General features: G+C 39.8%; 2 protein-coding genes across 3 annotated transcripts in view; both read left to right on the forward strand.

The window, feature by feature from the left end:
• The window catches only part of LOC109041644 (protein D3), a 427,804-nt gene that overhangs the window by 143,004 nt on the left and 257,155 nt on the right, over nt 1–27,645 (forward strand). The window lies entirely within an intron of this gene.
• Nucleotides 461–25,870, forward strand: LOC109035728 (tolloid-like protein 1). The gene is made up of 11 exons (XM_072301609.1): nt 461–623; nt 1,564–1,645; nt 6,527–6,662; nt 9,221–9,419; nt 13,503–13,613; nt 16,011–16,025; nt 17,226–17,343; nt 19,204–19,341; nt 20,928–21,109; nt 22,357–22,521; nt 24,416–25,870. Exons 1-11 carry the CDS (start codon nt 519–521, stop codon nt 24,662–24,664), a joined length of 1,500 nt encoding a protein of 499 aa, XP_072157710.1. The 5' UTR covers nt 461–518; the 3' UTR covers nt 24,665–25,870.

Here is a 27,645-nt window from a genome sequence, read left to right on the forward strand (position 1 = left end):
ACTGCTATTCAAAAAATTTCGAGCCCCCTTTCGTTTCCCGAATTTCTCCACTGAAAGTTTCAGTCTAGACTCTGCCACCGATTCTGCGAAAATTAGTGATCACGACGCAAAAAAAATGTGCATTTACCACAGGTAAATCGATTTTTGTCTCGGTCTGGGATATGAACGAATAAAATTTTAAGTGCTTTTAGAGTGGCTCTTGGAATATTTTCCTCAATTACACCCTCAATCCGCCACTAGTTGGATTCAAAGGAAAAAAATCATGGCACTCACTTTGTAGTGAAATTGAGCCGGTATCCTCCCATTAACTTGTTGAACATTTAACACAATATCTCAAGATTAAATCTGGCAATACAGGACTCATCTACGAAAGTATAATTACAGCACGATATAGGCGATGCACATCATAAAATAGTAAAAAAAACCCGATGTAACTGGATAGAAGCAGTTCTCCCGTCAGAAGAACGGTTTGGGTTTTATTCAGTTTGTAACTTAAGTCGGTGAATCTCAGTCGTTCGATGTTAATTTTTAAAACTTTGCTCCTGGCTCTCGCAGCCGAGGAGGTCTTCAGCATTAAAGGTGGCACCCCCGATGAATTCGCGGAATTTCGCTCCAATCCGAAGGTATGATAATAATTATTACATTGGTGCTTTTATATATACATGAATAAAAAATAATTACTACAAAATAAAATCTGGCTCCGAAAGAAGTATGAAACAGAAGAAAGGAAATGTCCCTTCAGGTCCAAGACATGCTCAAACATCCAGAGCTATCTTTTGAACACTACCTGACACTGGAAAAAAAAACACATTGGATCTAGAGTCCAGACTCTTAAAAACATCGAAAGGAAAAAATACTCTTGATTCAATCAGATTCAAGAACCAAGTCTCTTAATTTGAGCGGATTTCCTTTTGATTTAAGCTTACATCTTATTGAATCAAGAGTCCTTTTTCTTGTCAATGTTTTCAAGAGTCTGGACTCTAGATCCAATGTGATTTTTTTTCCAGTGAAGGTGCCACGCGTAACTTATTAAGGACCTCGCCCTAGATACGAATTGCAATTGAGGCTTCATGAAAAGTATTGTTTAAATTAAGTTTCGTAGTGAGAGAGAGGGAGAGATAGAAAGAGGAACAGGAGGGGAAGATATGACTATCCCTGGAAAAATAAGAGACAACAGGAGCAAAGTTGTTCAGAACAACGGTTTATGTCGAGTACAGTCGAAAGCCACATAAATGTACATATCGACGGTGAAACTACCAAACCACGTATCTCGTTTGCGGTACGTGTTTAAAAATCTACGCTCACATTTTATTTTTTTGAAGTAGACCAAATCAATATCATTACTCGAAATTTTCACAGAATTTTCTTCGCACGAAGAGGAAAAATCGCAGAAATTTTCTAGACTGGACGTTAAGTAGTTTTTCATTTAAAAAATAAAGTATGACGGGAAGTCTGCGACGTCGCAAACCGAGATACGTGGTTTGGTAGTTTCACCGCCGATATGTTAAAATTTCTTCAAAATAATATGTTATTTTAGTCGTTCTATCTTGATCTGTTCCAAAGTTACGAACTAAAAAACGACTGAAAAATTGGGAAGATATATGGAAGGGAGGAGGCGTCATCTACCAGTGGGACCACTCGACGGGTAAGTTTTAAATGAATATATCTAACTCTTAAGGTCCAGTTACACGATCAAATTGAGCCATCGAACTGAAGCTCTGATTGGTGGAAAAAGACCTGAGGTGAGGATGCAACCAATGAGAGGCCCAATTTGATGGCTCAATTGGACGCATTTCTTCCAAACAGAACTATGTGCAGGGAGAAAGATGGGGTGCGCTCTTCCTGCGCCAGTTCCCGTGATAGGTAAAATTTAAGCGTATGGTTCGTAGAGCCCAAAAGAACGTTTCTGCAGTTCGACGGCGAAGTTACAAAAACGCATAGCTCGTTTGCAGTGCTTTTACAATCTTCACTCTTAATTTATTCAATCAAACGCTGAAAAAAAAATTGTTAGAATTTCCCATTCCTTCACGCTGTATTTCACGCAGCGTCAATTCAGAGTCGATTCTACCAGAAGAAAGGTAAACGTTACTACTGGTATAGGTGACCATTCCTCTGATAGAATCGACTTTGAATTCACGCTCTGTGATATACAGCGCAAAGGAATGGTCATTTCTACTAATCTTTTTTTTCAGAGCATATTCCACACAGAGAGAGAAAATCAAGGAAGTTTTCAAGAGATGATGTTATTTTATTTTTTTTTTTTTAAACTAGCAGGAAACCCGTGCTACGCACAGGAAAACCCCACCATCAGCAATCACTGTGATTAGTGATCAGTTACTAATTGTGTTTCTGAATTATCGTCTACTATTTCAAAATTGGCGAGACACACTGGTTTGATAAAAAAGTAGAAATTAGTAGTATGCCGCTATTTTGGTCTGTTCTTCAGTAAGCTCATATGATAATTGTAATAATCAAAAATACCCAATCAAAAGTTGGTTATTTTCATAAAGATTTGATACTTTTGTCAGTTCAATGTTTAATTGAAGTTAGCTGGTGAGTTTCAGCCGCGAAAATTACGGGATTTAACCAGCGGTTTCGTTTAATTCTCAGCAATGGCGGGTTTGTCATCTACATCGCGGAGAAAACTTGATTTTTCCAGGGATTTTGTAAAACAAATTAGAAATTACACGATATCACGGCAAATACGTCGTGTTCCTAGCGAATTTCTAAGATCATTATAATTAATTGCGAGTTATTCACATCAATATCGTGGCATACACGCGAATTTCTGACTCAATTAAGACTACGTAAATGTGCGCATAAAACTCATAAACATCTGTTGCTTGGGATGGGCGAAAACGTATGATTTTCCTTCAATTTTGTATGATACCACATACCCACTCCGGAGTTCAAATAGTTTCTCGCTTCATTTCAAGCAGGTGAAGAATGTCGGAGCGATGTTCTGTTTGCTCCGCTGTCGCTGTACTACAGGCGCAGTGTGACCGAGCCGTCAGCACAGTATAGAACGCCTTCAATCTAGCAAGCGGCAATGTGCGCAGAGGAGACCAATGCCATAGAATAAAAAGACTACGTCAGTCTCTTTATTCTATGCCAATGAACACACAGATTTTCCAGATTTTCACATCTCTGAGAGGGTAGCCCGGCAACGGAGGCACGAGTCGGAGCTCGCAAAAATCATGGCGCGGCGTTTCCAACAGCGCGACGCAGAACTCGTTCCATCTTCCTCGCACTCGTTGGACGCCGAACTCCTTCCATCTTCCTCGCACCCGTTGCGCGCACCAGAAGAACACACGTAAAATTTATCAGCTGTCTTCGAGCGCGAGCCGCGGAAATCGCTCCATCTCGCTCGCACTCTCTCTCGCACCCGTTGTCCTTCCGGGAAAATCGACCCGCGCGGACCGCGATATCCCGCGAACCGGCGGGCGGATCGCGAAATCCTCCCTTATCCGGCGCCTCGGGGTAGAGCGGGATCCCAGTGCGGAATCTCAGGGTCACACGGCCTCCCGTTCACGAGATCCGCTGATACGTGAGTGAGTGAGTCAGTCAGTCAGTCAGTGAGTCAATCAACGTGAAGTCTGCTTTAAGCAGGAAACCCGTGCTACGCACAGGAAAACCCCACCATCAGCAATCACTGTGATTAGTGATCAGTTACTAATTGTGTTTCTGAATTATTATCTACTATTTCAAAATTGGCGAGACGCACTGGTTTGTTTAAAAAGTAGAGATTAGTAGTATGCTGCTATTTTGGTCCGTTCTACAATAAGCTCACATGATAATTATAATAATAAAAAATACCCAATCAAAAGTTGGTTATTTTCATGAAGATTTGTTACTTTTGTCAGTTCAATGTTCAATTGAAGTTAGCTGGTGAGTTTCAGCCGCGAAAATTACGGGATTTAGCCAGCGGTTTCGTTTAATTCACAGCAATGGCGGGTTTGTCATCTACATCGCGGAGAAAACTTGATTTTTCCAGGGATTTTGTAAAACAAATTAGAAATTACACGATAATCACCACGGTATCACGGCAAATACGTCGTGTTCCTAGCGAATTTTTAAGATCGTCACAATTGCGCGTTATTCACATCAATATCGTGGCATACACGCGAATTTCTGACTCAATTAAGACTACGTAAATGTGCGCATAAAACTCATAAACATCTGTTACTTGAGATGGGCGAAAACGTATGATTTTCCTTCAATTTTGTATGATACCGCATACCTACTCCGGAGTTCAAATAGTTTCTCACTTCAATTCTGCTTGTTAAAAGTGACGAATTGGAAGAATCCAATCTAAATTTCACGAGAACTATGGGATGTAACCATCGGTTTCCCTATATAAGATTTAATGTTTTGAAATTAAAAAAAAAAAAAAAAAAAGAAAAAAAAAAGAAAAAAAGAAAGAGCATTAGCGATGATTTAAAATTTTGCAAGTAAGACTCATGTGTTTCGATTCCACGATCGGAGTCAAATATTGATGAAATGCGCGCGAAACCCCCGCTTCTCCTCCGATTGAAGCGTTGCACACCGTCTTTATGTTCCATTTTTATTTATTTTTTTTATTAATGAAGCCAAACAACAGCTTCTCTCAAAATTTCCCGAGAATTTGCCTTAATCATTTCAAAACAAGATAAAAGTAACAAAAAGTAACCCCAGGCGACGTGAAGACTAAATCACAACATTTTTTTTACTTTCGAACTTGAGCAGGTAAATTTTTTCAAAAAAAGAACAAAACAAAACAAAACGAAACGAACGGTTCCGCGGAGCACATTTTTCACTAATCTTGCAAAAAAAAAAACAAAAACGGAAGGGCACTCGAGCCAATGCGCGAACCAATCGCGAAAATCGCGAACCAATGCCGTAGAATGAAGAGACTAAGCCAGTCTCTTTATTCTATGCCGATGCATAGACAGATTTTCCAGATTTTCACATCCCTGAGAGAGTAGCCCGGCAACGGATGCACGAGTCGGAGCTCGCAAAAATCATGGCGCGGCGTTTCCAACAGCGCGACGCCGAACTCGTTCCATCCTCCTCGCACTCGTTGGACGCCGAACTCCTTCCATCTTCTTCGCACCCGTTGCGCGTACCAGAAGAACGTACGTAAAATTTATCAGCTGTCTTCCAGCGCGAGACGCGGAAATCGCTCTATCTCGCTCGCACTCTCTCTCGCACCCGTTGTTCTTACGGAAAAATCGACCCACGCGAACCGCGATATCCCGCGAACCGGCGGGCGGATCGCGAAATCCTCCCTTATCCGGCGCCTCGGGGTAGAGAGGGATCCCAGTGCGGAATCTCAGGGTCACACGGCCTCCCGTTCACGAGATCCGCTGATACGTGAGTCAGTCAGTCAGTCAGTCAGTGAGTGAGTCAATCAACGTGAAGTCTGCTTTATTAGTATAGATTAAAAATAAATTATGACGGGAAATCTGCAACGGCGCATACTGAAATACGCCGCACAGTGGATCGAGTCAATTAGAGAGGTCGGACATGAAATTGTTTACTAAAACTGCAAATTTGCATGTTTACTTTGTCACATTTTAAACTTTAAAGGATGATTCTTGAAGGGAATTTCACAAGAAAACCAACAGAACCACTTTCAGAACCTCAAAGTTCTGTATAAACGGAGTTATAAGCTTTTAAAGTTTCCAAATTTTGTCCGACCTCTTCCATTGACTCGCTCCACTGTGCGCCGTGTCCACTGTCCTTGCAGTCTCACTGTCGATAATGAGTCCTGCTGCGCGGCAATTATTGAAATTGATGGACAAGGCGATAGACAAAGAAGACATAGGGAGTATGAAGCGATCTTATTGGTTGACATGGTTGGTTCTTGTAGACTAAGGAAGAAAATAATGGACGAACTGTCGGGTCTTTAGTGGGTTGCCGTTAATTAGTCCATTACCTACCTCCTATGTCCATTGCCATCACCTGCTTCCACCAAGAGGATCCCTCCAAATCCCTTTTGTCGTCTTTGTCTATAGCTTTGTCTATCAATTTCAATAATCGGCCCGCTGGAATTTAGAGCTAAAATACAAGATATTGATGATCATCGTGCGAAACCTCGTACCTCCATCTGTGACGTTACAGACTTCCCTTCTAATCTTATCTTTCTTCGAAAGGCTAGGCAACGTAAATCCTTGAAAACCATCTTGATTTTTCCTCTCTGATAGTAGAATATCCCGTATGGATTTCAAGCCATAAAGTTGGTTTGTTTTTCTGCGAAAAGAATAATTAGGAGCCGTTTTGTAACTCCGCAATGGGCAAACGTGATTTCGCACTTAGGCCATCGAAAAAATCTGAATTTGTGAATTATACACAATGGGCCTCAGGTGACGCTTGTTGCGTTAAATTAAGCTGGAGCTTTAAAGAAAGTTTAGTTTCGCGTAGGATTGCTCGAAAGAATACACAGACCAGCATCAGAAAAAATCATCAGAGCATTTGAAAGAGGAAAAGAAAGGGGGGAAAGGAACTGCATTATTGATGGTTAGTTTTCTTTACTCTCCGATTCCAGGATGTCCGAATCCTTCCTCCGACAACTGCAAAATCGTAATAGACGCCATGAGGCGCATCATGGAGGAAACTTGTGTTCGATTTAAAGAACGGAGTGGAGAAACAGACTATGTGCGTTTTGTGCTGGCAAAAGCTACGTGAGTCCTGTTTTTTAGTCATTTTGTTTCAGTTTCATTCACTCTTAGTGAACAATGCTTTCGTACTCACACAATGGGCCTGATGCAAGTAATAATAGATACAGCCAAATGAATAGACTTGCTGCACGTAAAATGGGTCTGTTGCGCACGCAAAAAATACGGCCATAAGAATATACTCGTTACCAGTGACGTGCTTTGCGATTTATCGATTTTCAGGCTATTTAAACTTATGGAAAATGATCGGTAAACAGGGTGTTCGCAGCGAACACCTTATCAATCGATTCTTTAGAATGGCATAACAATCGATACATCGCAATTCACTCCACGCCTTTGCCAGTTAAACGGGTAAAAACGCACGAAAATCTCGTTGAGCACATCAAAAAAGTCAAATATCTATTCCTTAGCGTGCAATATGCGTAGTTTATAACACGCTTTTCCGAGTTTTCCGCGTCTGCGGGCGATTTTTCTCAGTCACCGCCAACCAGGTTTGTATAGGCAGAGGAGTGAGGAAAACTTATCCAAGGAAATAAACGATTTCTCTAATTTTGAGCGCTCACCACGTTAGTAGTGGACGCTTTTTCCCGTCGTTATGCATCGGGTATGTTACTAATGTATCCATTGGTAAAAGCCCGCACTGCTCCATGGGAATCGGCGCCATTTTTCGTGGCGGGAAGCAATACCTAGTTTCTCAATTTTTTTATGCACCATTTCTACCTTTTCTCTCCTATTTTGTCCACTTTATGTAATGCCTGTAGGCTTGTCTTTGAGGAATTAATATCTTTACGTTTTAAAACTCTGCAACGTACTATTATTTAATGACTCTTTCAAGGATCGTTCAAATTTTTAGTCGTCGGAGATCTAAAAAAATTGTTGGGTACAAAGTACCCCTTCTCTAATGACCCCCTATATTTTACTCTATGAAAACAAAGTCATTTCTTATATAAATGTATGTTTCCTAGGTTACGCTTCACGTTTAGTTCAACAGCGTTTTGCAGCGCTCTCTTCCGTCCGCGCAAAACCACTTTTACATATTGACGAGGTGCTACAGTGAACGCTCTCCAACGACTTAACGTTGGAACCGTCGTCTTGTTTCTATTCTATGATTTCAACTGTTTTCAAGCGTTTCCTTCCTTTTTTTCCTGTATTGTACAAAAAAAAAAAGCTTTGGATCAACTGGAATATTACACAACGAAAGTTTATGACAATTCCTGAGATTGCTGGTTTATTAAAGTTAGGTCTCTCTCCGGGTGAACTTGACTGCCAGCCGCCAAAAAAAATTGCCCACGTACGCGGTTCAGTGAAAGAACATTTTACACTAGCGTTGCGTGCTAATGAGTGGATTTCAGACTTTTTTGCGATTCAAACGTGATTTTCGAGAGAATTTACTTGCAGAGAGTGTATAAAATTGGCTGAGTCTTTTACGTGTAACAGACCCATTTCACGAAAATCACGTTGAGCACATAAAAAAAAGTCTGAAATCTACTCCATTCTGCATAACCTGCGGAGTTCGGGATGACTGTCTTTTCCGCACAGAGTACATTTGTGACAATTTTTCCGATTATCGTTGCCGCACAAAATCATTTAACCTTTGAATAATTTACTGTAGTATGTGGCAAGGTCGAGAAATATATGAGGAATATTTTTAAAAAAAATGAGCGAACAAAGATTGAAAATTTTTTTCACCTCACTCAGCAGTCGAACAGTAAATGGGAGCATGTTTGTCCTGCTCGGCTGCTGTGCGATGTTGCCAGATGTTTGAGATCTGATTTGTGCGAAAAGGATTTTGTGCGGCAACGATAATCGGAAAATTACCACGAATGTACTTCGTGCGGAAAAGATATTCTGACGTAGTTTGTAACTCTCCTTTTCTAATTCAACGCGTTGGCGGGCAGTTTTCCATAGTGGCAGAAAACACCTCCCCGATACATTCATTATCATTTTTAAATGATACGCAGTGCGAAACCACTATTCTTCTCGCTCTATCAGCAGTTTACGAGAGACTCATTCTGCCGTGCAACGCAAAAACGCAAAAACGCCGTAAACCCATTTTAAATTTTTTGGAAACAATGCATCATAGCAGAAAACTTTATGTGTACCTTGGGACAGTGTTTCTACAAAATTCTTTCGCAAATACTATCAAGAACTTGACCTGAAAATTTAGGGTGCATGGGTAAAACAATTTTTATTTCATAAAGTGGTAAGTTCCAGAAGCCGCGAGAAATTCTTGATGGATTTACGGCGTTCTAGCATGGCAGCATTTTGGTAAGCACTGGAAAAAACACATTGGATCTAGAGTCCAGACTCTTAAAAACATCGACAAGAAAAAATACTCTTGATTCAATCAAATTTAAGCTTAAATCAAGAACCAAGCCTCTTAATTTGAGCGGATTTTCTTTTGATTTAAGCTTAAATCTGATTGAATCAAGAGTCCTTTTTCTTGTCAATGTTTTCAAGAGTCTGGACTCTAGATCCAATGTGTTTTTTTTTCCAGTGTGCTGTAGCAGTAACTTTCACTCTAAATTCAAGGTCTTGTTCAAAAACTCTTTTCTTCTTCACAGCCCACTTCCTGCCCCGCGACCCACTTCCTGTTCATTTGTTCGGCGTACACGCCAGGAGCAAAGACTTGAAATCCACCAGGATTATTGGCAAACCGGAGTGATCCTGCACGAACTGGGCCATGTCCTAGGTCTACAGGACGAAGCCCTACGCCCGGACAGAGACGCAACTATTTCAGTCGCACAAAAAAATATATACAGTGTGAGTAGCTTTAAACTGAAGATTCAAGTTAATATTTAACCTCTGAGAATCGTATTCATAGTCATTCCTCATGGGGTCGTTCAATTATTATGTAACACACTTTGGTGGGAGGGGGAGTTGAGCTAGTTTTACGGTGTGTCATACCGGCCACTGCCCGATTCCCTCCCGGCTGTGAGAAAAAGAAGACAAATCGGCAACGTCGCAGCAATTATAAATGAGAGTAAAAAAAAGACATTACCTTGCAAATAGGTGATGGTCTGATGGTGTGCGTGTTGAAATGTTCTAGAGGTGTAAAGGGTCCCGCGTTGATTGGAAGATTCGTGGAACTTCGCAATTTGAAATCCGTGTCAAAATTGTTGAAACGTAAAAGTAGATTTCTCACAGCCGGAGTGCAAAAGTGCAAGAGTGCAAAAAATTGAAAGTTGTTGAAGATTTTTTGAAAATTGGATGAGGGGTCAGGTCAACGTTACGTAATTCAGAAGGGGGTGTAGGGCTACGTTACGGGTGCGCAACGAGGAGGAGAGGGGCCAAAAGTCAGAAAAAGTGCATTACATAATACTTGAACGACCTCTTAACAGCTCCTTCGCATGGGAGACCTTAAACATATTATCTTGAGTTTAAAATGTTTACGGACTTCTGGTATTTAGCTGTATATAACTTTGGAAACAGATCCCTGTCATGGGTGCAAATGATTTGCCGTCACAAAAAATGAAAAAATACGAAATAAAATTTATCGAGAGATTTTTGCACATTGGAAGGTAGGTCCGTGCCCAGCTGAAAGACTGTCAAAATCATGACGTTTCTTTGCTCTTATTTTGAACTTTCTTCAGTCAAGTTTCATTGCAATCCTTTCTAAGGATCCATTTCAAAGTCATACTGCTAAATTTTACTGGAGGTTTGCATACATTTTTTCGCTTCATGGTGCTTTGTAAAAGGCTATACTTCCTAAATCACAACGTAACCCATTTTCAGTCGCACTCAGTGGAAAAGATTCAAGAAACGACGGCCTTCAGACGTTGCCATTTATCATATTTCCCCAATGAAAACTAATTTATAGGAAAAATTGGGAATATTTTCCTTCATATTTTTTAGACGATTTTCTTCGCAATGAAGTAGTAGACAATATGTTAATTTATGGCAGTCTCAGCGATATGAAAATATGGCAACCTCAATATTGACGCTTTGGCTCAGCTATGGCAAGCTGTATACTTTTTGATCAACGCAGTGTGGGAAAGAAAGAAACAAGCATTGATTGAGTAGTCTGCTACAGCCGTGGTAGTGCACGATTTGACTCGCGTTGGGAATTGTTTTTATTGTGACCAGGCAATTGAAATTTCCCGTTATCAATGCACGATAAAAACGTTGATATCTTAGCTAGGAGTTGATTTCAGTAGTTTTTGTTGCGCGAATCGTGTTCTACGTGAAATTCTGGCGAAGAATCGTGTACTAGAGTGCTTAAATTCGTATACTTTGTTCCATGGTCCATTCAATCTAAAAAAGTGAACATAGAGAACTTTCCTGACCTATCTCGGAAAAAATATTTTACCGGGAGAAACGAGGCAACGTTGGTATGCTTATATACGGCTTTTAAGCCCCACGGCTTGGGGCTTTTTAGGCCCCATTTCGATGCCGCGATTATTCTACCGCGAGTTCACACACAAGGCGAGCCAAACACACTGCGGCCGGCGTTAAAGGCATGTAAGCGCCTGCAAGACTGAGGGAATACTGCACGCATTTCGCCAAACAGTGCTGTCGGCGCGACACGTATATTAGCGCCTACGAGCCTGCATGAATACCTCTCGCATTGCGCCAAACGCAGTGCAAACGATTAAAGCGCACAGCACGGTGCGGGCTGCCAACACTAACTACAACGATTCAGAAACTTGGATGCCGTTTATCGACGTTTAAACGATGCAATAATTCTGAAACATAATTCGCGGACAATTAATTTTGGTTTAATAAAAAGAAAATAGAATGAACGAAAATATTGCGTCAAAATTTCTTGTGATTTTATTTTAAATCATTCCGGAAACTTCCCGGAAACTCTCAAAAAACTGTGCGTAGCTTTTGAAATACAAATTGTTATAAGAAGTGTTTATTACATTCTCATTTTATAAAAATGGTTTCCTGATTGATTTTATACTTTTATTATTTTTAACGATTAATTTATTTATACTCCTGCTTTTTTTCAAAAAAATTATAAGAGGCCAATTTTCCCAAAGAATCTTTTTTATGGGCAAGATCATGCAACACTATGTGTTGCAATTACTAACTTGTTTTACTTTGCCCCCATTTTTTTTCGAATTAGCATTAAAATTTAGTTCATCCAAAAAATGCATGCCTGTTTTATCCAATCAAAATTTCAGTAAATGTACGAAACTTAAAATTTTAATAAAGAATAAATAAAATAAGCGCAGTAGAGCGTCGTAGAGCGCGAGGAAGTGCTGTAAAGCGACTTATATGTATGTATAAATAAAATAAGATAAAATATTAAAAATACAAATGTTGATAATCCAAACCTAATAAATTTGCTAGTACATCATTTTACTCATCTGCTAAATATTACTATAACAAAAAAAAAAATTGCAAATTAAAATAAACTGACAAAACTGAAATTAAAATCAATAATCATGATTTTGCGAACTTAGCAGTATTTTCCCTTGTATATTGTTCTGAAAAAGACCGTCTCAAAAATCATCTTGTGGGCGAAATATTCAAATTTTTCGTAAGCAATGCCAAGGAAAACGTTATTTTTTTGGTTTGGTGTTAAAATCAGTTATTTTCGTTGCGCAGTTCTTGTTCTACGTAAAATTTTAAAGAGAGATCATGTATGAGAATGTTTAAATTCGTACTTCGTCCAGCGGTCTATTTAATCTAAGATATCCGAAAATTACAAGGAAACATGCGCATATTATGTTCTCTTAAAATTAAATATTTTATCAGAGGAGATTTGGCAATGTCTGAAGGCTCATACGTCGGTTTTCCTCAGCACGGGAATGTTTGAAGGAATGTCTGGTCTGGCTTTGAATTGACTGCGTTTTAAGAATATTGGCGGATCCAGCAACTTGGCAACACCGGATTTCGTCCATTTAAACCTATGGAAATGTATGTTGCTCCGACAAGAATCGATTACTTACCACAGGTTTAAATGGACGAAATCTGGTGCTGCCAAATTGCTGATTCCGCCTCTGTTAAAGAAATGGCGCGTAAGCGCCCATAAGAATTGAGGGATTATACTCTGTCTCACGAACGACGATCCCTGGCCCGACGGTCATTTTTGCAGTCGACGGCAACACCGCTAATGACTTGGACGAGGCATTTCAATGAAGAGACTCCAGAAGCCTTTGACATACCTAATTCTTCTCCCGTTGAGCAACCCGTATTAGTAGGAGTACTATTTTTTTTTTTTTAATCTCAGAGAAAATGGACTTTTAACTGCATCACACGACGCAGCATGAAAATCCAAGCAAGGTGACGTAAAATTATCTGAATTGGAGCAATTTTGACGATTTTGACATCTCAAGATCCGATAATGATCCGTGTCATCTTGAGATGCCAAAATCGTCAAAATTGCTCCATTTTTGATAATTTTACATCACCTTGCTTAGGTTTTTATACTGTAACAGTTGACGCACTTAAAACATGATTCTTTATAAAATTGAAGAAAAACAAATTCTGACTGACTCAGATAAGAAAGAGAAAACTGACGGGACATGGGTGTAATAGAAGTCTCGCAAACCCAAAGTCCGGCCGCGCGGTACCTGCGCATTGTCCTGGCTGCCTCGCTTCTCGAACGGTCTCCAGTGTTGTCATTTACGGGGTTTTTCACTACTTACCTTATATTTTCCAGGGATCGTCGTTCGTGAGACAGAGTATATTTGCTTTGTTGAACACCGGCTTCTGCAATGAGCGCAGAGAAGCCAGAAAATGGGTTTCGGAGAATTTTCTTGAAGGATTTTGAAAATGTCATGTACCCCTCTCGGTACGCCAAATATGCAATACTCAAATTCATTTCTAGCATCAATTTAATGTGGTCGTATGACAAAAGTTGTTTCCTTATTCGTCTTATTATGTTTTTCACAGGAAAGTTTAAAGAGAAAATTTGATAAGATCCCGACGGAAAAATTCAATTTTTTGGGACAGCCTTTTGATCCAGACTCTATAATGATGTGGCCTAAGAATATGTTTGGAAAGGTAAGCTAAGCTTATGCGTATTTTTAACGTTTAGATATCTTAATATATAAATGAGTAGGCCCGCAAATTCAATCCAACCTGCATCTCCGTAGCAGTTTTTCGTAACGGGTATAGAGCACTACTGCCGTATGGTATGGGGAGAGTGCGGACATGTAGGTAATTTTGAGAATAGGCGATGGAGCTCTTAGGGCCATAAAAGGAGCCAATCTATGAATCCAAATTAGCCATAGACTTACTACTACATTTTTCGCGATCCGTCGTTGGTAAAGCACGAATTTTACTTAGTTTTTGCATAAATTTACTCGTTTTTGCCGATGAGCGCTTATGTGTAATCATTCGTGGCCGTTTTGGTTTGATATCGGAAGATTGGCAATGCCATTTTGGCAATGGCATTTTCCCTTTTCAAAGATTAGTTGTTCTTTTAAGCCTTAAGAGCTATCCATATTCCGACAAATCCGTTTGTACTTTCCCTATGTAGGTGCTCTAGTAACAGGTTATGGGTTGGTACCCGGCCTTCACCGATGCCTCCACAAATGAAGTTAGGGCCTAAAAGAGCAGCCAACCTATAATTCCAAATTACTCGTCGTTACACGGTGTCAATAAAGAAAATGAAAACATTCACTCACGGTCTTGCTGCAAGAACTGCTATATGGACTAGGGGGACCGCAGTGCCTTCCATTTTTGCATATGCAACACGCGTGTCCTGTCCTCAGAGTACGAATAGTGGTATCAGGGGGTTACCATGAACATATTGAGATTTGTACGTGGGCAGCCCCGTCCCATTTTATACTACCTAAATGTCCTTTAAAAAATTAAAAATTGAGAAATTTACCCGTTAAAATGTGATAATATTTTGAAGTTTTTCGATTACCCGATTTCGATTGCCCCATAGACAACCCAAGCCAGGCTTTTATTTTGGTTTTTTTATTTTTTTCATTGAAAATTAGCAATTTTATTGGTTTCTTTTACATTTTGGAATATAACTTGACAGTGGTTATACCCGAAAAAGAGAAGAAGTGCATTATACGAGGGGCGTTCAATAAGTAAGTATCCCCCCTCTCTAAAATCGATTAGAATGGACCAATTTTAAAAAACTTGGGCTCAAAATCTTCCTTAGGATATTTTGAGTTCAACAAAACAAACCGCAACAAAATCGGACTATGTGCGGCCGAACGCGAGCCGTTTGAACGCGCCGAGGTGCTCGACGTTCCCGCCGAATCCGCGAGGATTTGAAGTCCGCTACAGGAGAAGAGCTTCTCTGCCAAAGCCTCAGTCGTTCATCACTGACGAAAAATCAAAGAAATGTTTGTAGAATAAGGAGCTTACCTCACTTCTCCACATAAGCAGCTCGATCCAAGCAAGTCTGATACTGAGACTAAGACTAAGAGAACAGCTTTTGGATGCCTCGTGCGTGGAAGTCTTTCAGCTGACCGCGGATGAAAGAGTGGACGGCTTGTTTGACCTCTTCCACTGATTCAAAATTTACTCCTCCAAGTTCAGATTTCAGGAACGGGAATAAATGGTGGTCTGGTTTGCCATTTATTATCGTATCTGAAATCTGAACTCGGAGGAGTTAATTTTGAATCAGTGGAAGAGGTCAAAACAAGCCGTCCACTCTTTCATCCGCGGTCAGCTGAAAGACTTCCACGCACGAGGCATCCAAAAGCTGTTCTCTTAGTCTTAGTCTCAGTATCAGACTTGCTTGGATCGAGCTGCTTATGTGGAGAAGTGAGGTAAGCCCCTTATTCTACAAAAATTTCTTTGATTTTTCGTCAGTGATGAACGACTGAGGCTTTGGCAGAGAAGCTCTTCTCCTGTAGCGGACTTCAAATCCTCGCAGATTCGGCGGGAGCGTCGAGCTCCTCGGCGCGTTCAAACGGCTCGCGTTCGGCCGCACATAGTCCGATTTTGTTGCGGTTTGTTTTGTTGAACTCAAAATATCCTAAGGAAGATTTTGAGCCCAAGTTTTTTAAAATTGGTCCATTCTAATCGATTTTAGAGAGGGGGGATACTTACTTATTGAACGCCCCTCGTACATGAGTAGATAGGTGCGTGTGATAGTTTCACAGTCATTACTTAACTTATCCATTTTAATTTATTCCTTTTATTCTGTATCGTAAACTATTTGTATTACATTAGCACTAGTTAATAAATTGATTAAACTATAATATTTCTATTGCCAGCTCCGGGACTGGTCTCAGACACTACTTCGGGGGATTAGGTTTGGATTGGTGGTACTGTTATGTGCATAATTTTGTTTTTTCTTTCTAGGATGTTTCTGATATAATAATAAGTACATTTTAAATTAAATTTATTTTCTAACATAATATTTACGATGTATTTTTGTTTATCTTATTCCCTATTTTCTTTTCTAACTCCGCTCTATCTTTGTTCCAGGGACGCACACGAAAGGTATGCCTAGGGCTTTAGATACCCCCGATATTGCAGCATAGGCACACAGGGGATCTTGGTTATTTTAGGTCGGTTGATATTTGGGAAAGGGGAGTCAAAGAGGGACTGGGGCCTCCGGAATCGGAATCTCGTGGTTTTTAAGTCCCTTGGGATTCATGAGTCCATTCCCTATTTAACCGACCAATTTCAGACATCAAGCGACTTAAAATAAGGAGAAGAAGCCTAGCACAGGGTGGTCTATGGCACCCGCTTGTTTGTATTTATTGCAAAATTAATTTCGAGGAACACGATGATGCGACGCATTTTTGTCGAAAATCGGCTCTCACGCCTGAGTAGGCCCGGGGGGGGGGGGGAGGGGGAGGCCGCCCGGCCGCCCCTTAATTGAGTCCATTAGAGATATGGCTATAATCATACGTGCTAAGGAAGAGCGCCGTGTGAACATTCGAGAGTTGCATTGACTTAAGAGTACAGTTTCTTGTCGCCGGATTCAAGCGGAATTTACATTGAAACAAAAGAGTCCAGACTCTTAAACCCGTTGACAAGAAACTGCACTCTTGAACCAAGAGGTTTCTTTTACCAGTGATTTTTTCGGTTCTAAAGCTGTCATTAGGTGAGCAGCTCCTCAAAAGGGGATTGCAAAATCGAGGAAAGGGGCACAAGATTATTTCCAAATCACGTTTTCCTGCAAAACACTTTTACAAAAACACGATTTTTCTTACAAATGTTTTAAGATTTATCAGGCGTGCTCCCTCCTCGATACGGCCCTAAAATACTGGCTCACATCCCCTTCAAGGACTTATGGGAATTTTTTTTTGTCCTTAAAATATTGGTTTGTAGGACTTTCACCCTTTCCAATATACGAGTGAGGAAAATCAGAAGATTCCAAGAACGAATCTTTTTGATTTGCCTCAAAAGCGAAAGCATGGGCGGCAATTAACAAAGTTGCGATCGCAGATACGCGTTTTTTACTTTTGCCATCGACATGCTTTTTTCCTCTTTTTTTTGTTGCGTCACCCAGTGTAGTGTCAAAAATGAGTTCGCTCATACCCCAATCCATCGGGGTCACGCCTTAGTGAGACATGAGAGATAGCGGGAAAAGAGAGATAGAAGGGATGAGTTTATCGACATGCTCTATAACTCTGCATATCGAAGGAATCATTGAATTTACAAAAAACATATTTCCGATTTTTTACCGTTCAGGCAGGTTACGAGGAAACCATTACATCCAAAAGGTCAAGTGTACGATTAAAAGACTCACTTAATGAAAAACTGAGCGATAGTGATGTGGCGAGAATTCGGGACTTGTACCGGTGTGACGGTAAGTTACTTTAGATCGTATCATTCTCTATAATGTAAGATCGTAAGCCGGAACGCGTAACAACCTAACGCTGGGCATATCCGCAATCACTTCTACAGCATTCATCACCCCTCACTGCGCATGCGCACTCAGCGCCTTCTCAATCCGCCACCCCCTCTCATACAGACCTCTTATTCCACCTCCGCTTTCCATTCCGACTTTCCACCGCTTTCCCATTTGCCTTTTCTCCACTTTTTCTTTCGACCATTTTCAGTTTTCTGACCAGTTCAGGCCAGTTTTTTTCGCGACTTGGCGACGAATTCTTCTGTGTTTTGGGTGGTTTAGCTAAGTTTTTTTCCGGTCTTATCTTTCTACTTTTTTCTCTTACGTATGTGATTCCACTAAACAGTTCGGTAATTCGTGAGGTACTTTTCTTATACAAAAAAAAAAATTGTTTTACTGCTTGAATGTGTTTAAGGTGATTCGACGGTTGCCATTTTTCGTGTCAGACCGACTTGCGATACATCGCATCAATTCCTTCCTTGATCTCAGCTACTTGTCATTTTTGTCGAATTTTGAGATCGCACTTCTGTTTTCATGAGACTAAAGAATTCATGTACCCAATTTGACAAAGAAATTCAACGTAATAAAGGCAGGGTTTTTTCAGAGGAAAAATATCGCATTCGAGTTCAGTTTCGATATCAGTATCTAATGAGATGTTTTTCCTCTAAAAAAACCACGCCTTTTTTACGTTGAATTTCTTTGTCAAATTTGGTACATGAATTCTTTAGTCTCATGACAACAGAAGTGCGATCTTAAAATTCGATAAAAATGACGAGTAGCTGAAATTATGGAACGAATTGATGCAACACAAAATATAGCGTCCATCGAATCACCTTAAAATTGTTTTACTTCGAAGAGTAAAGTAAAATTACTAATGACTTCCTCGATAGTCTTGAGAAAATTATCCTTCGTGAATCATTCTTTATAAATATGTTTCCCTTGTCGTCGTAAAGTATATAATTACCATTGAATCCCTCAATGATCCTGAGAATGTTATTGATGCTTGTATATTCCATCTTTTTTCATATTTTTGGAAATTTATTTTGGCTATCGATAGGACATAGGCTTCCAGGACTTTATGTCCACCTACCTTTCGTCCATTAAATAAATGTCCACCGCTATTTATGTCCACTAAACGTTAAGTCCAATCTTTATTAAGTCCACATGAGACCAATGACCATGGTTTAAATGGAAATTGGCATGGAAAATGGAAATTGGTTTACATACTACCATGACACAATGTCCAACCATAAATATGTCCAAAATTGTCAAAATTGTGGACATGTTGTGTCCACATTTTTTCTTCTCATGGGAACCACCTCAAAAATAAATGCACACTACTACTACCTTCATTCTTAAAAAAACATTTCATTCATGAATCAAGTCATTGAACTTTGTGGACTTTTTTTTTTCTGACTTTTAATTTTTTTCTCTTGTTTTTTTCTTGACTTGGATTTTATGTTGAAGTTTGAATTAGTCATTATCGAAACCTTTGGTTGAATGAGAATCTCAACTTTGACAGTTAAATCAGAGACATATTTTCAAACTTATAGGCTGTCGGTATAAATTATGGTTTCAACATTCTTTGAAAGTAATATATCTTATGTTAAAAGTGAAAATTCCTTTTTGCTATGTGCGACCAGTGATATGTTATGCTTATGGTTGAAGATGTCATTACTGTAGATTAGATTAGATCAGATTAAACAGATCATAGCTCTTGAGTATCATCTGAATTTCAATTGAAATTCTATTAATTTTACAATTTTCAATCAAAGATAAAATATTTTTTTCTCACTTTTTTCCCCTTCTTTTTTTTAGAAGCAAATCAAAAGCCAAGATTCCCGGTTGACACTGCCTGTTCATTTGATGATCACAGGTGCGGATTTAAAGGACTGTATGATGATTACAGCTTTTGGGAGTGGATTCCATGGAAAAACAACTACAATCAAGATAACCGTCAGTACTGATTTTCACATGACACATCAGCACCTCAGCTTTACGTCCATGATACATGATATTGTTCTCCATGCTCACCTATATAATGCTGCTGCTCATCACTTCCAAGATCTTAGACTCCATGCTCACTTAAATCGTCGTCTCCCGCACGAAGGAACGTAACTCCAATCCAAGGTTGCCAAATTGACTCCAACAATTAATTTATTTTACAAAAATGTAAGTGTGCAATTTATATCCAAATTTGTCTGATTTTTGCATGAAATCGGAAGAAAAATCAGTGAAATTTTCAGTTAGAAATGCCCAATACTTTTCTGGTTAAAATGCAATTTACGAAAGGAAATTTGGCAACATTGAAATGTAGTTACGTTCTTTCGTGCGGAAAACGACGAAATGATGGATTAATTTTTTTGAAAAATCAAAGTGAGCATAGCGTCCAAAATCGTGGGATGCAGATATCCTCTGACATTAGAAGAGCATAACGTCCAAAAAATTATCAAGACAATTTTTGCCCAAAAAAATAAGAAAAATAAGTTCTCGTAGAAAAGTTTTCTTTGATCAGGTTAGGTTTAGGTTAGGTCAACTAAAGTTAGATTAGGTTAGAAAAGGATGCGACTTTCTATTACGATGAAGCATATTGGATGGACACTAGAACGAAGGGAGGTTTCCTTAATATTGGACTCCATGTTCAAGCGAAGAAGTGATAATTTCAGCAACCAGCATGGAGTCCAAAGGACCAAAGGACCAAACCTTGACAAACCAATCATGCACCAACCATGGACTGGCGCAAAGTGTAGTACGCAGATCAGCCACCAGGGTGCGCTGACGCTCGACTTCTCTTTAATCCCAATTTCAGGCAATATTCTGCAACTTGTTTCGCTTTTTTGTAACATCTGATATTACATATGTAGGTATGTACAGTGCAGATGTGTTTCAAGCATATTGCGAAAGTACAGACCAGAAAGTCCTCTACTTTCCAGTATTTTCTTATTTGAAATACACTTCCCCGATTTTTTGGCGAAGGTTGTGTTCAGCTGAGCTCCAGCCTTGCCCTGATGAGAATATTTGTTCTAGCACGACGATGCTCGGATTAGGATATGGTGGAACGTAAGGTTACAAGTATTGCGAATGTTAATAAGGTAAGTTTAGTACCACGTATATAACGGGCCCCCGACGAAGATGGTCTGGAAGGAATTCGCTTTAGAACGTCCATGCCTTTAGTGTACTTGTAGATAGGTAAAAGCAACCTTGCAACAATCTTAAACCAAGCTTTGAACAAGCATTAGAGGACCTAGGCAGAGAAATTGAAAAAGCAAGCTCGGATCCAGCTTGCTTCTTCAAGGCCCGTCCGCCATTCAGGCAAGCTTTTGACAAGCTTAGCAGTTGTTGCTCGAAAATGGCCTGACCTTGATAAAACAAACATGTCACAATGTTGGTTCTCCAAGCTTTGGATAATCTTGGCTGTTCTATCTCCCAGCCTAGGTCCTTTAGTGCTTGTCCAAAGCTTGCATATCAAGCATGTGATAAGCTTAGTGACATGATTGTCTCGAAGCGCTACCAACATTGTACCAGGGTCATTTTGCCGATAGGGGGAATCCTGAATTGGTACTACATCGTGGCTAAAAAAGAATGCAATGACAGGATGGAGGATCGCACATGGAGTGTCGGTTATTACGGATTGAGCCCTCTCGATACAAAGCGTGGTCCAGAAGGATGTGTTACTTTCAAATACATGCTGAGGAAGAATTATAAAGGACTTCACACAATAAGGGTTCGTAATCACACTAAATTGCCTTTTAATGAGCGGTTGTAGGGTAATTTTTATGTTTTTAATATTCATCAACTTTCAGTATTTTTGACCTATTTCGATTTTTCTTGGGCCCCTATAACAAATTGATATGCATAAGGTGTCACTTACTTAAAATTTTAAGTTGATCTAGGAAATCAAATTGGAAACAAGAGAAACCGTTGTGGAGACTCCTCGCTAAACATGTGAAAAGTTACTTTCCTTCATCAATCTGTGCGCGCGATTCCACGATAACAGGAGTAGCTAACAGGAATGTGCAACACCTTGAACACATTAGAGTCTCCTTTCGGCAAACATTGCCAAGGAATCCATGATCAGTACTGATTTATTACCGCAACTTGCTCTTTTGCTTCGAAATCGGGTTGGCGACGCGTAACCGACCGGACAATTTCGGCCTTTAAAGTCTCATATTATTAAAAACAATCATAATATATCATACTTTTTAGCATGGATAAGTCCAGGAACATCATTTCTATTGATTTATCAACTTTGGTTTTCAATCGTTTTGCTGTAGGTCGTTTAAAACCCACGGCGACACGACTATTCCTTTTATCGTGAAATCACCCTTGTGATTGTTTTAGGCTTACTTTCCCGTCTTAACGCCCTTAGCCGTTTACTATAGCTATAAAAAGTAAAAAACATAGAACTCAAAAGTTTGTATCATTAGCGTGATCTAGAGAAAAAAAAATCGAATTCGGAGATACAACTTCTGGGAGATTTCAGTTTAAATATTTAGAGATGGCGAAAATTTATTTTGAAAAAAGTCATTTCATTGATGGCCCCATTTTTACTACATATTTATGTATTATTCTACACATTACATTTCATATGAAAAATTGCTCTAGAAACTCTTATTTGAGAAATGGTGGGAACCACCACTAACTGCCACTGTGGGAAGTCCAGAAATCGTCGAAGCAGGCTTTTTCGAATATTTCTCGAATTCATCACAGTTTTCAAAGGTCGGTCCGTCCCCCTCGTGGACGCAGTGTCGGGTGGGGGAGGGGGAGAGGAGGGGAGAGGGATGGAGAGGATCCTCCAAATTAGTCTCTTAGAATGATGGAGAGACACTTTACATCGAAATCGAGCCAATTTTATGGTTATTGTCGTGTACCAGACCCCGTGTCTTGACGTGCAATGACCCACATGCTTCAGTTCAAGAGATTAAGTGTCATCTTGTTCATCCTTCGATTCCTTTTGTTGTGTTACATCAGTTGATGATGAGGAGCCTGCATTCGCCTCTAGATGCCATCATGTTCACCGAAACATCCTCGCCCGGGGTGGAAATATGGAGTACGGACACCAGAAGACTGGAAGAGTTTCGTAATAATCGCTGGATCCGAGCATCTGTCCCTGTGAACGTCCAAAGTCCATTCTTGGTGAGTTTTTTTAAGCGATGCACTGCTGCACTGTATTCGGTGGCGATTTTTGATGGTTCGCAACACTGATACACCTTCATTTAAATGTGTATTAAAACAATCGATTCTTGGTGAGGCAGCTTGCCTCGCTTAAAATCGATGTTTTCAATGGATTCGAATGGAGGAATAAAAGTGTTGTCAACTTGTGAAATCGCCACTGATTCTAATGTTGGCAATACAGCAGTACTGCTGTGCTGAGGAAAAACGCGGTATGAACCTTCAGGCGTTGCCGAATTTCCTTCGATTGAACACGAATTTTCTAGTAAACTTATAAATATATCCCTTCCAATTTTCTGGATAATTTTGTTTGCAATTTTACGTATAGACCCTGAAAATTTCAAGGAAATATGTTCACAACTTTCCTGAAAAATGAGCATTTTATCGGAGGAAATTTGACAACTCACGAATGTTCATACGGCGTTCTTCCTTAGCATGGCAGAGTAGGTGACATTATTCCTCCAGAGAGCCAATGAAAACAGCTAGTGTTTTCAGGTAGTGTGCCGCTCTCCTCTGCCAATTTCTAATCTGAAAATGCGTTTGTTGTGGGTCCAAAACGCAACCTAGAAAACATGCAGAAGAAATCACTTACGGCTGTTTTGCCTAATACCAGCCTTGAATGAAAAATACCCTTTTTATGTAATTGAAATATAATTGGTCAATTTGTAATTATCAAAGCGATTTATAGGAGTCTCACGGATGATCAGCGGCAATTTGACAAAGAACGGAGGCTTCTTTCAATACAATTTTCCGTTCAGACGTTTCGGAGCCCGTTTTCTCAAAACTTCATTTTTGCATTTACTGCTCACTTCGCTATCACGGCAGTACGTCAGTGGCGTGGCGTGCTTTGAGATATATGGATACTTTACCATTTGAATCCGTGGTAAAGAATCGATTATTAGGTTGTTCGTTGCGAAAACCCTGTTTAGCGATCCTTTTCCATATAGGTTTAAATGACGAATCAATCTATAGAACGAAAAGCACGCCACGCCACTGCAGAACGCATCTTCTATCTTCGGCCACGTTGCTCGCGTAGCCCTTTCAGCACCTTTTCAAATAAAAAACACAACCTGGAAATAGAGCAAAGGAAAGGACGCGCATTGATGACGGCGCAGAGATACGACAATTCGTGCTTGATGGATGTCCGTGCTGCATCTGAAAAATTGAAGGCGCCATGGGAACAGATGTTAACTCGCAATGCTCTGCTCTCTTCTGCCGATGAGAGTTGTCGCTCAGATTTGGTAGGAAAGTGCAAAAACGAGGTTCGGTAACGTCTCGCCTATCTGCGGATGTGTTGACAATCAATTTTTTTTATTTTTTTCAATCTGACGTCTGATTCTTTTTCAGGGTGTAATTGTATAACTTTTATCTAAAACTTGTAATTATTGTCCACATAACTTCCGCAGAACAGATAGTAGGGCTCAATTCAACCTAAATTGGGATATTTAAGGGTGGTTGTCAAAACAAAATTTCGAACCACTAGATTTTTCTCGTTTTTCTTTTCAATTTGATCCGATTCTTCTTTTACAATGTATTCGTTCGGAAACTTACATATGGACTGCATTTTGCAATTTGGAACTATAAATTCTGGCTCCTCTGGGAAAACACTTATGTGCATAGGGAAACTAATGGCACATACGTTGTTTTTAAATCGGGCTAGAATTTATAGTTCCAAATTGCAAAATGCAGTCCATATATCTAACGGTTGTATGCACTGGCCCCATACAACTTGCCGAGTACGTGTTTTTAGCAAATCTTGGGTTAATTTGACCCAGCTTGCGCATCTAAAGGTTTAGCCATGAAATACTAGGGTATCAACCTGCGTTAGTATACTTAAAATCTGATTTTAAATTTTCAGCTTCATTTTGAATCAATATTGGAAGAAAATGGAGCTGGCAAATATTCTGTAAAAATTGATGATCTGGCGGTTCGTTACACGCCGTGTGAAGGAGCGGTATCTGACATGCGTTTCAAGTGCTTTTCCAGAAAAACGTCACGAACGTTACCTCGGTCATCTTCTGGAACATCAATGGGATCTCCAAGAAATAGAGGCCAAACGTTTGGTGCTACATCAAAAGTAACGATGAACAGAAATATGAAGACGTAACGTACCTACCCACCCTGCAACGGATGGGCGTGGCTGCAATCTTGCCGGGAGTATTCTCAAGCAATGTTTACTTGGATTTTTTTAGATATAATAACTTGTGACTAGTTCGTTAGATAATTTAATAAGACAATCGGCAGCTATATAGATATTTACGTCGAAGTCCAGGAAAATACCTCAAATTTTACTACAATATGTAGATGCAATAATATAATTCTGTGTGACTTGTATCTAGTTATTTAACATTTTACACATTTAAGTATTAGTCAATTAGTTATTATTGTTCATAGACATTTAGCTGCTAAAGTCATTAATGTCTTTACATGTAGAATTTCCAAAAGTGTAAGTAAAATTATGATACATTTAGATTTTTAAACCGAGTTTTTAAACTGAGAACCTCGATATCTCTCGAAAAAAGAAAGATATTGATTATTGAGGTCCGGTCTGGACAAAAAATCGTCTAAAATTGCATACTTTAAGATTCTAAAGATGAAAATCCCGAAATCACATTTCCAAGTGGACATATATGTGCTGTTTTTCAGTTTTTGCGTCTAGTAAATTTCTTTTAAACAAAGGATGCACAAAGATCTCAATTTTTTATTTGAACCAAACCCAGTTTTCTAAATCGTTCGTCTTTATCCGTAGCCAACGAGTGGTCCATTAAGCTGGGGAACCAAACGGTTCCGGAGTTATGAGCAATTGAAGTTATACGCGCGCCGACTGATTTTCGCGCGTCAAACTATGGTTCCAAAGCCAGATTTGGGTGTTATTAAAACGGATTGAATGTTCAAACCTTGCAAAATAAGTTTTCAGGGATTTTGTTTTTAATATCCGGGACATTCCCCTTCTATCTTCATTCAATATATATTACAAAACAAATATACAAAGAATGGGACGGAATCTGTCCGTAGACATAGCTATCGCCCCGTTATAGTAACATTAATATCAAGATTAATAGTTTAGGTATTCTAGTATTAAACTAATGGCTCTAACATTTGCGCACATAAAATTATCTGTATTTCAACTAGTAAATCTAAATTTAATGTTGTGGAGGTGCCCCGGAACCACCTGCAGGTATTACATCGGGATGAGAATTATTAACTTTATTTACAATATTAGTTTTTTCCTCATAGAATTTGTTCTTAGTATCTAATGTGTGTGTAATTTTTTTTTTCCTAAGCATTACATCTAATATATTATTCTTATCTATCTTCTGTTTTAACTCTTTTCCTAACTTTTCTAAATTTGTCTTAACTAATATACAAAATAAAAAAGGCATGTTCTGGTGCATCGATTTCACCGCAAAAGCACAAAGGGATTCTTGAAGGTCGCTAAATTCAGAAATTACAGATACTTCCAAAAAATTCACTGCTTTTTTAAAATTACAGCTCCGTGCAGGCCCACCGAGCGGCGGGTCGGTGCTCAATTTTTGCTTTATCATGTTAGCAGATTCGACCGGCAAGTATGTCGTGGCTTTTTTACTTTGAGGTAATTGGCTGTTTCAATGTCATTAATTTAAGAGAGGGGTGCAATCCCTTGATTTGACAAATCCACTGGAAATATTGCGAACATCTCGTGATATTTAGATAGAAAACTCGCGTGGCAAAACAGTGGCATCTCCCGGAATTGAAGGAAAATCGTTGTTGCATCCCAGAGCAGATTGTAATAGGCTTTACATCTGGAAAAAGTGGGTGGAGGAGGGTGCACAGACATTGCATCCGTCTCGTAAGTTAATGACATTGGAACAGCCAATTGCCTCAAAGTCAAAAGCGACGAAAATATTACAAGCGACGAATCTACGAACATGATAAAGCAAAAATTGAAAAAATTGGTTTTTGGGGGGGGGGGGGGGGCTTCGCCCTCCAAGCCCCCCCAGGACGCGCGCTTCCCGCGCGTATTGTAGACGCGCGCTTCGCGCGCGCTTTTTAGTTTGAGTGTCCATTCCAGTTGTTCTGTCTTCTTAAGCGACCCGCGCGTCCACCGCGGGAAGAGTGTATTTTCCGAAGGGGGGGGGGGGATCAATCTGTAAGGGAAAGATGTTCTCCTAAGCGCAGGAGAAAAATCTCTGTTGAGAGACGCGATCAACCGTTGACTAACAAACTATAATAACTAATAAATAATAATTGAATAATTGATTGAATTTCAAAATTTCACTAACAACAAAATATAACCTCAAAGATAGGGAAGAATTGAAACAGAAGTGGAGTCGTGAGCAAGAAGTTGCGCACGTTGTCGCGAGAGTGTGCGGCGAGCGGGATTCCCATTACTGTGCTGATTGACCAGGTTGTGGACGGACAATGTACGAGAAATTGCCTACGTGGAGGCGGTCCGGCAGCAACATACCCACCGGCAGTCACCCGGAAAGCAATAGCACAAAATAGTAGTTGCGTACGTTGCCAGCGAACGCGCTGCGAAAAGTTATGACGGTTAAATGGTGAGATTTTGTTCAAGAACAGATCATTTAACCTGACCCACTGACGGAAAACCTTTGAACCGGAGATTTTCAAAGATTTTGACGATCAGCTTGTCCAAAAACTTTCTCCCCCGACCCACTGTGCGGCCCTGCTCCGGTCGGCTCCCCTCATGCCGCGCACCCCTCGCCTAAAACTTTCAAAGCTCGCCATTCTTAAACGGCTCGGCCGATTTAGCTCAAATTCAATACCAAACCAGTCCTAGGGGAGAACTACCATCTATAAAAATTTCAGCTCAAAATATTCATTTTCGTTCGAGTTATCGAGTGGACAAGATTTCACCTCCCTCACTTTCGAGCCCCACCCCTCAAAATCTATTGCCTCAAATTTCAATTTTTTTTTCGCAGAATAGTAGTCCTAATGAGTCTCTACAAAATGCAAAAAAATTGGTCAAAATATCTTTCAACGTAAGAAAGATATAACTACTCAAAAATCGAAAAATCTTAAAAAGGCGGAAATACATACATACATACATATATACATACATAAATTTAAAATTGCCTAGTCCCCGAC

Source organism: Bemisia tabaci, chromosome 6 (genome assembly GCF_918797505.1).
Source record: "Bemisia tabaci chromosome 6, PGI_BMITA_v3".
In the NCBI taxonomy this organism is placed as follows: domain Eukaryota; kingdom Metazoa; phylum Arthropoda; class Insecta; order Hemiptera; family Aleyrodidae; genus Bemisia; species Bemisia tabaci.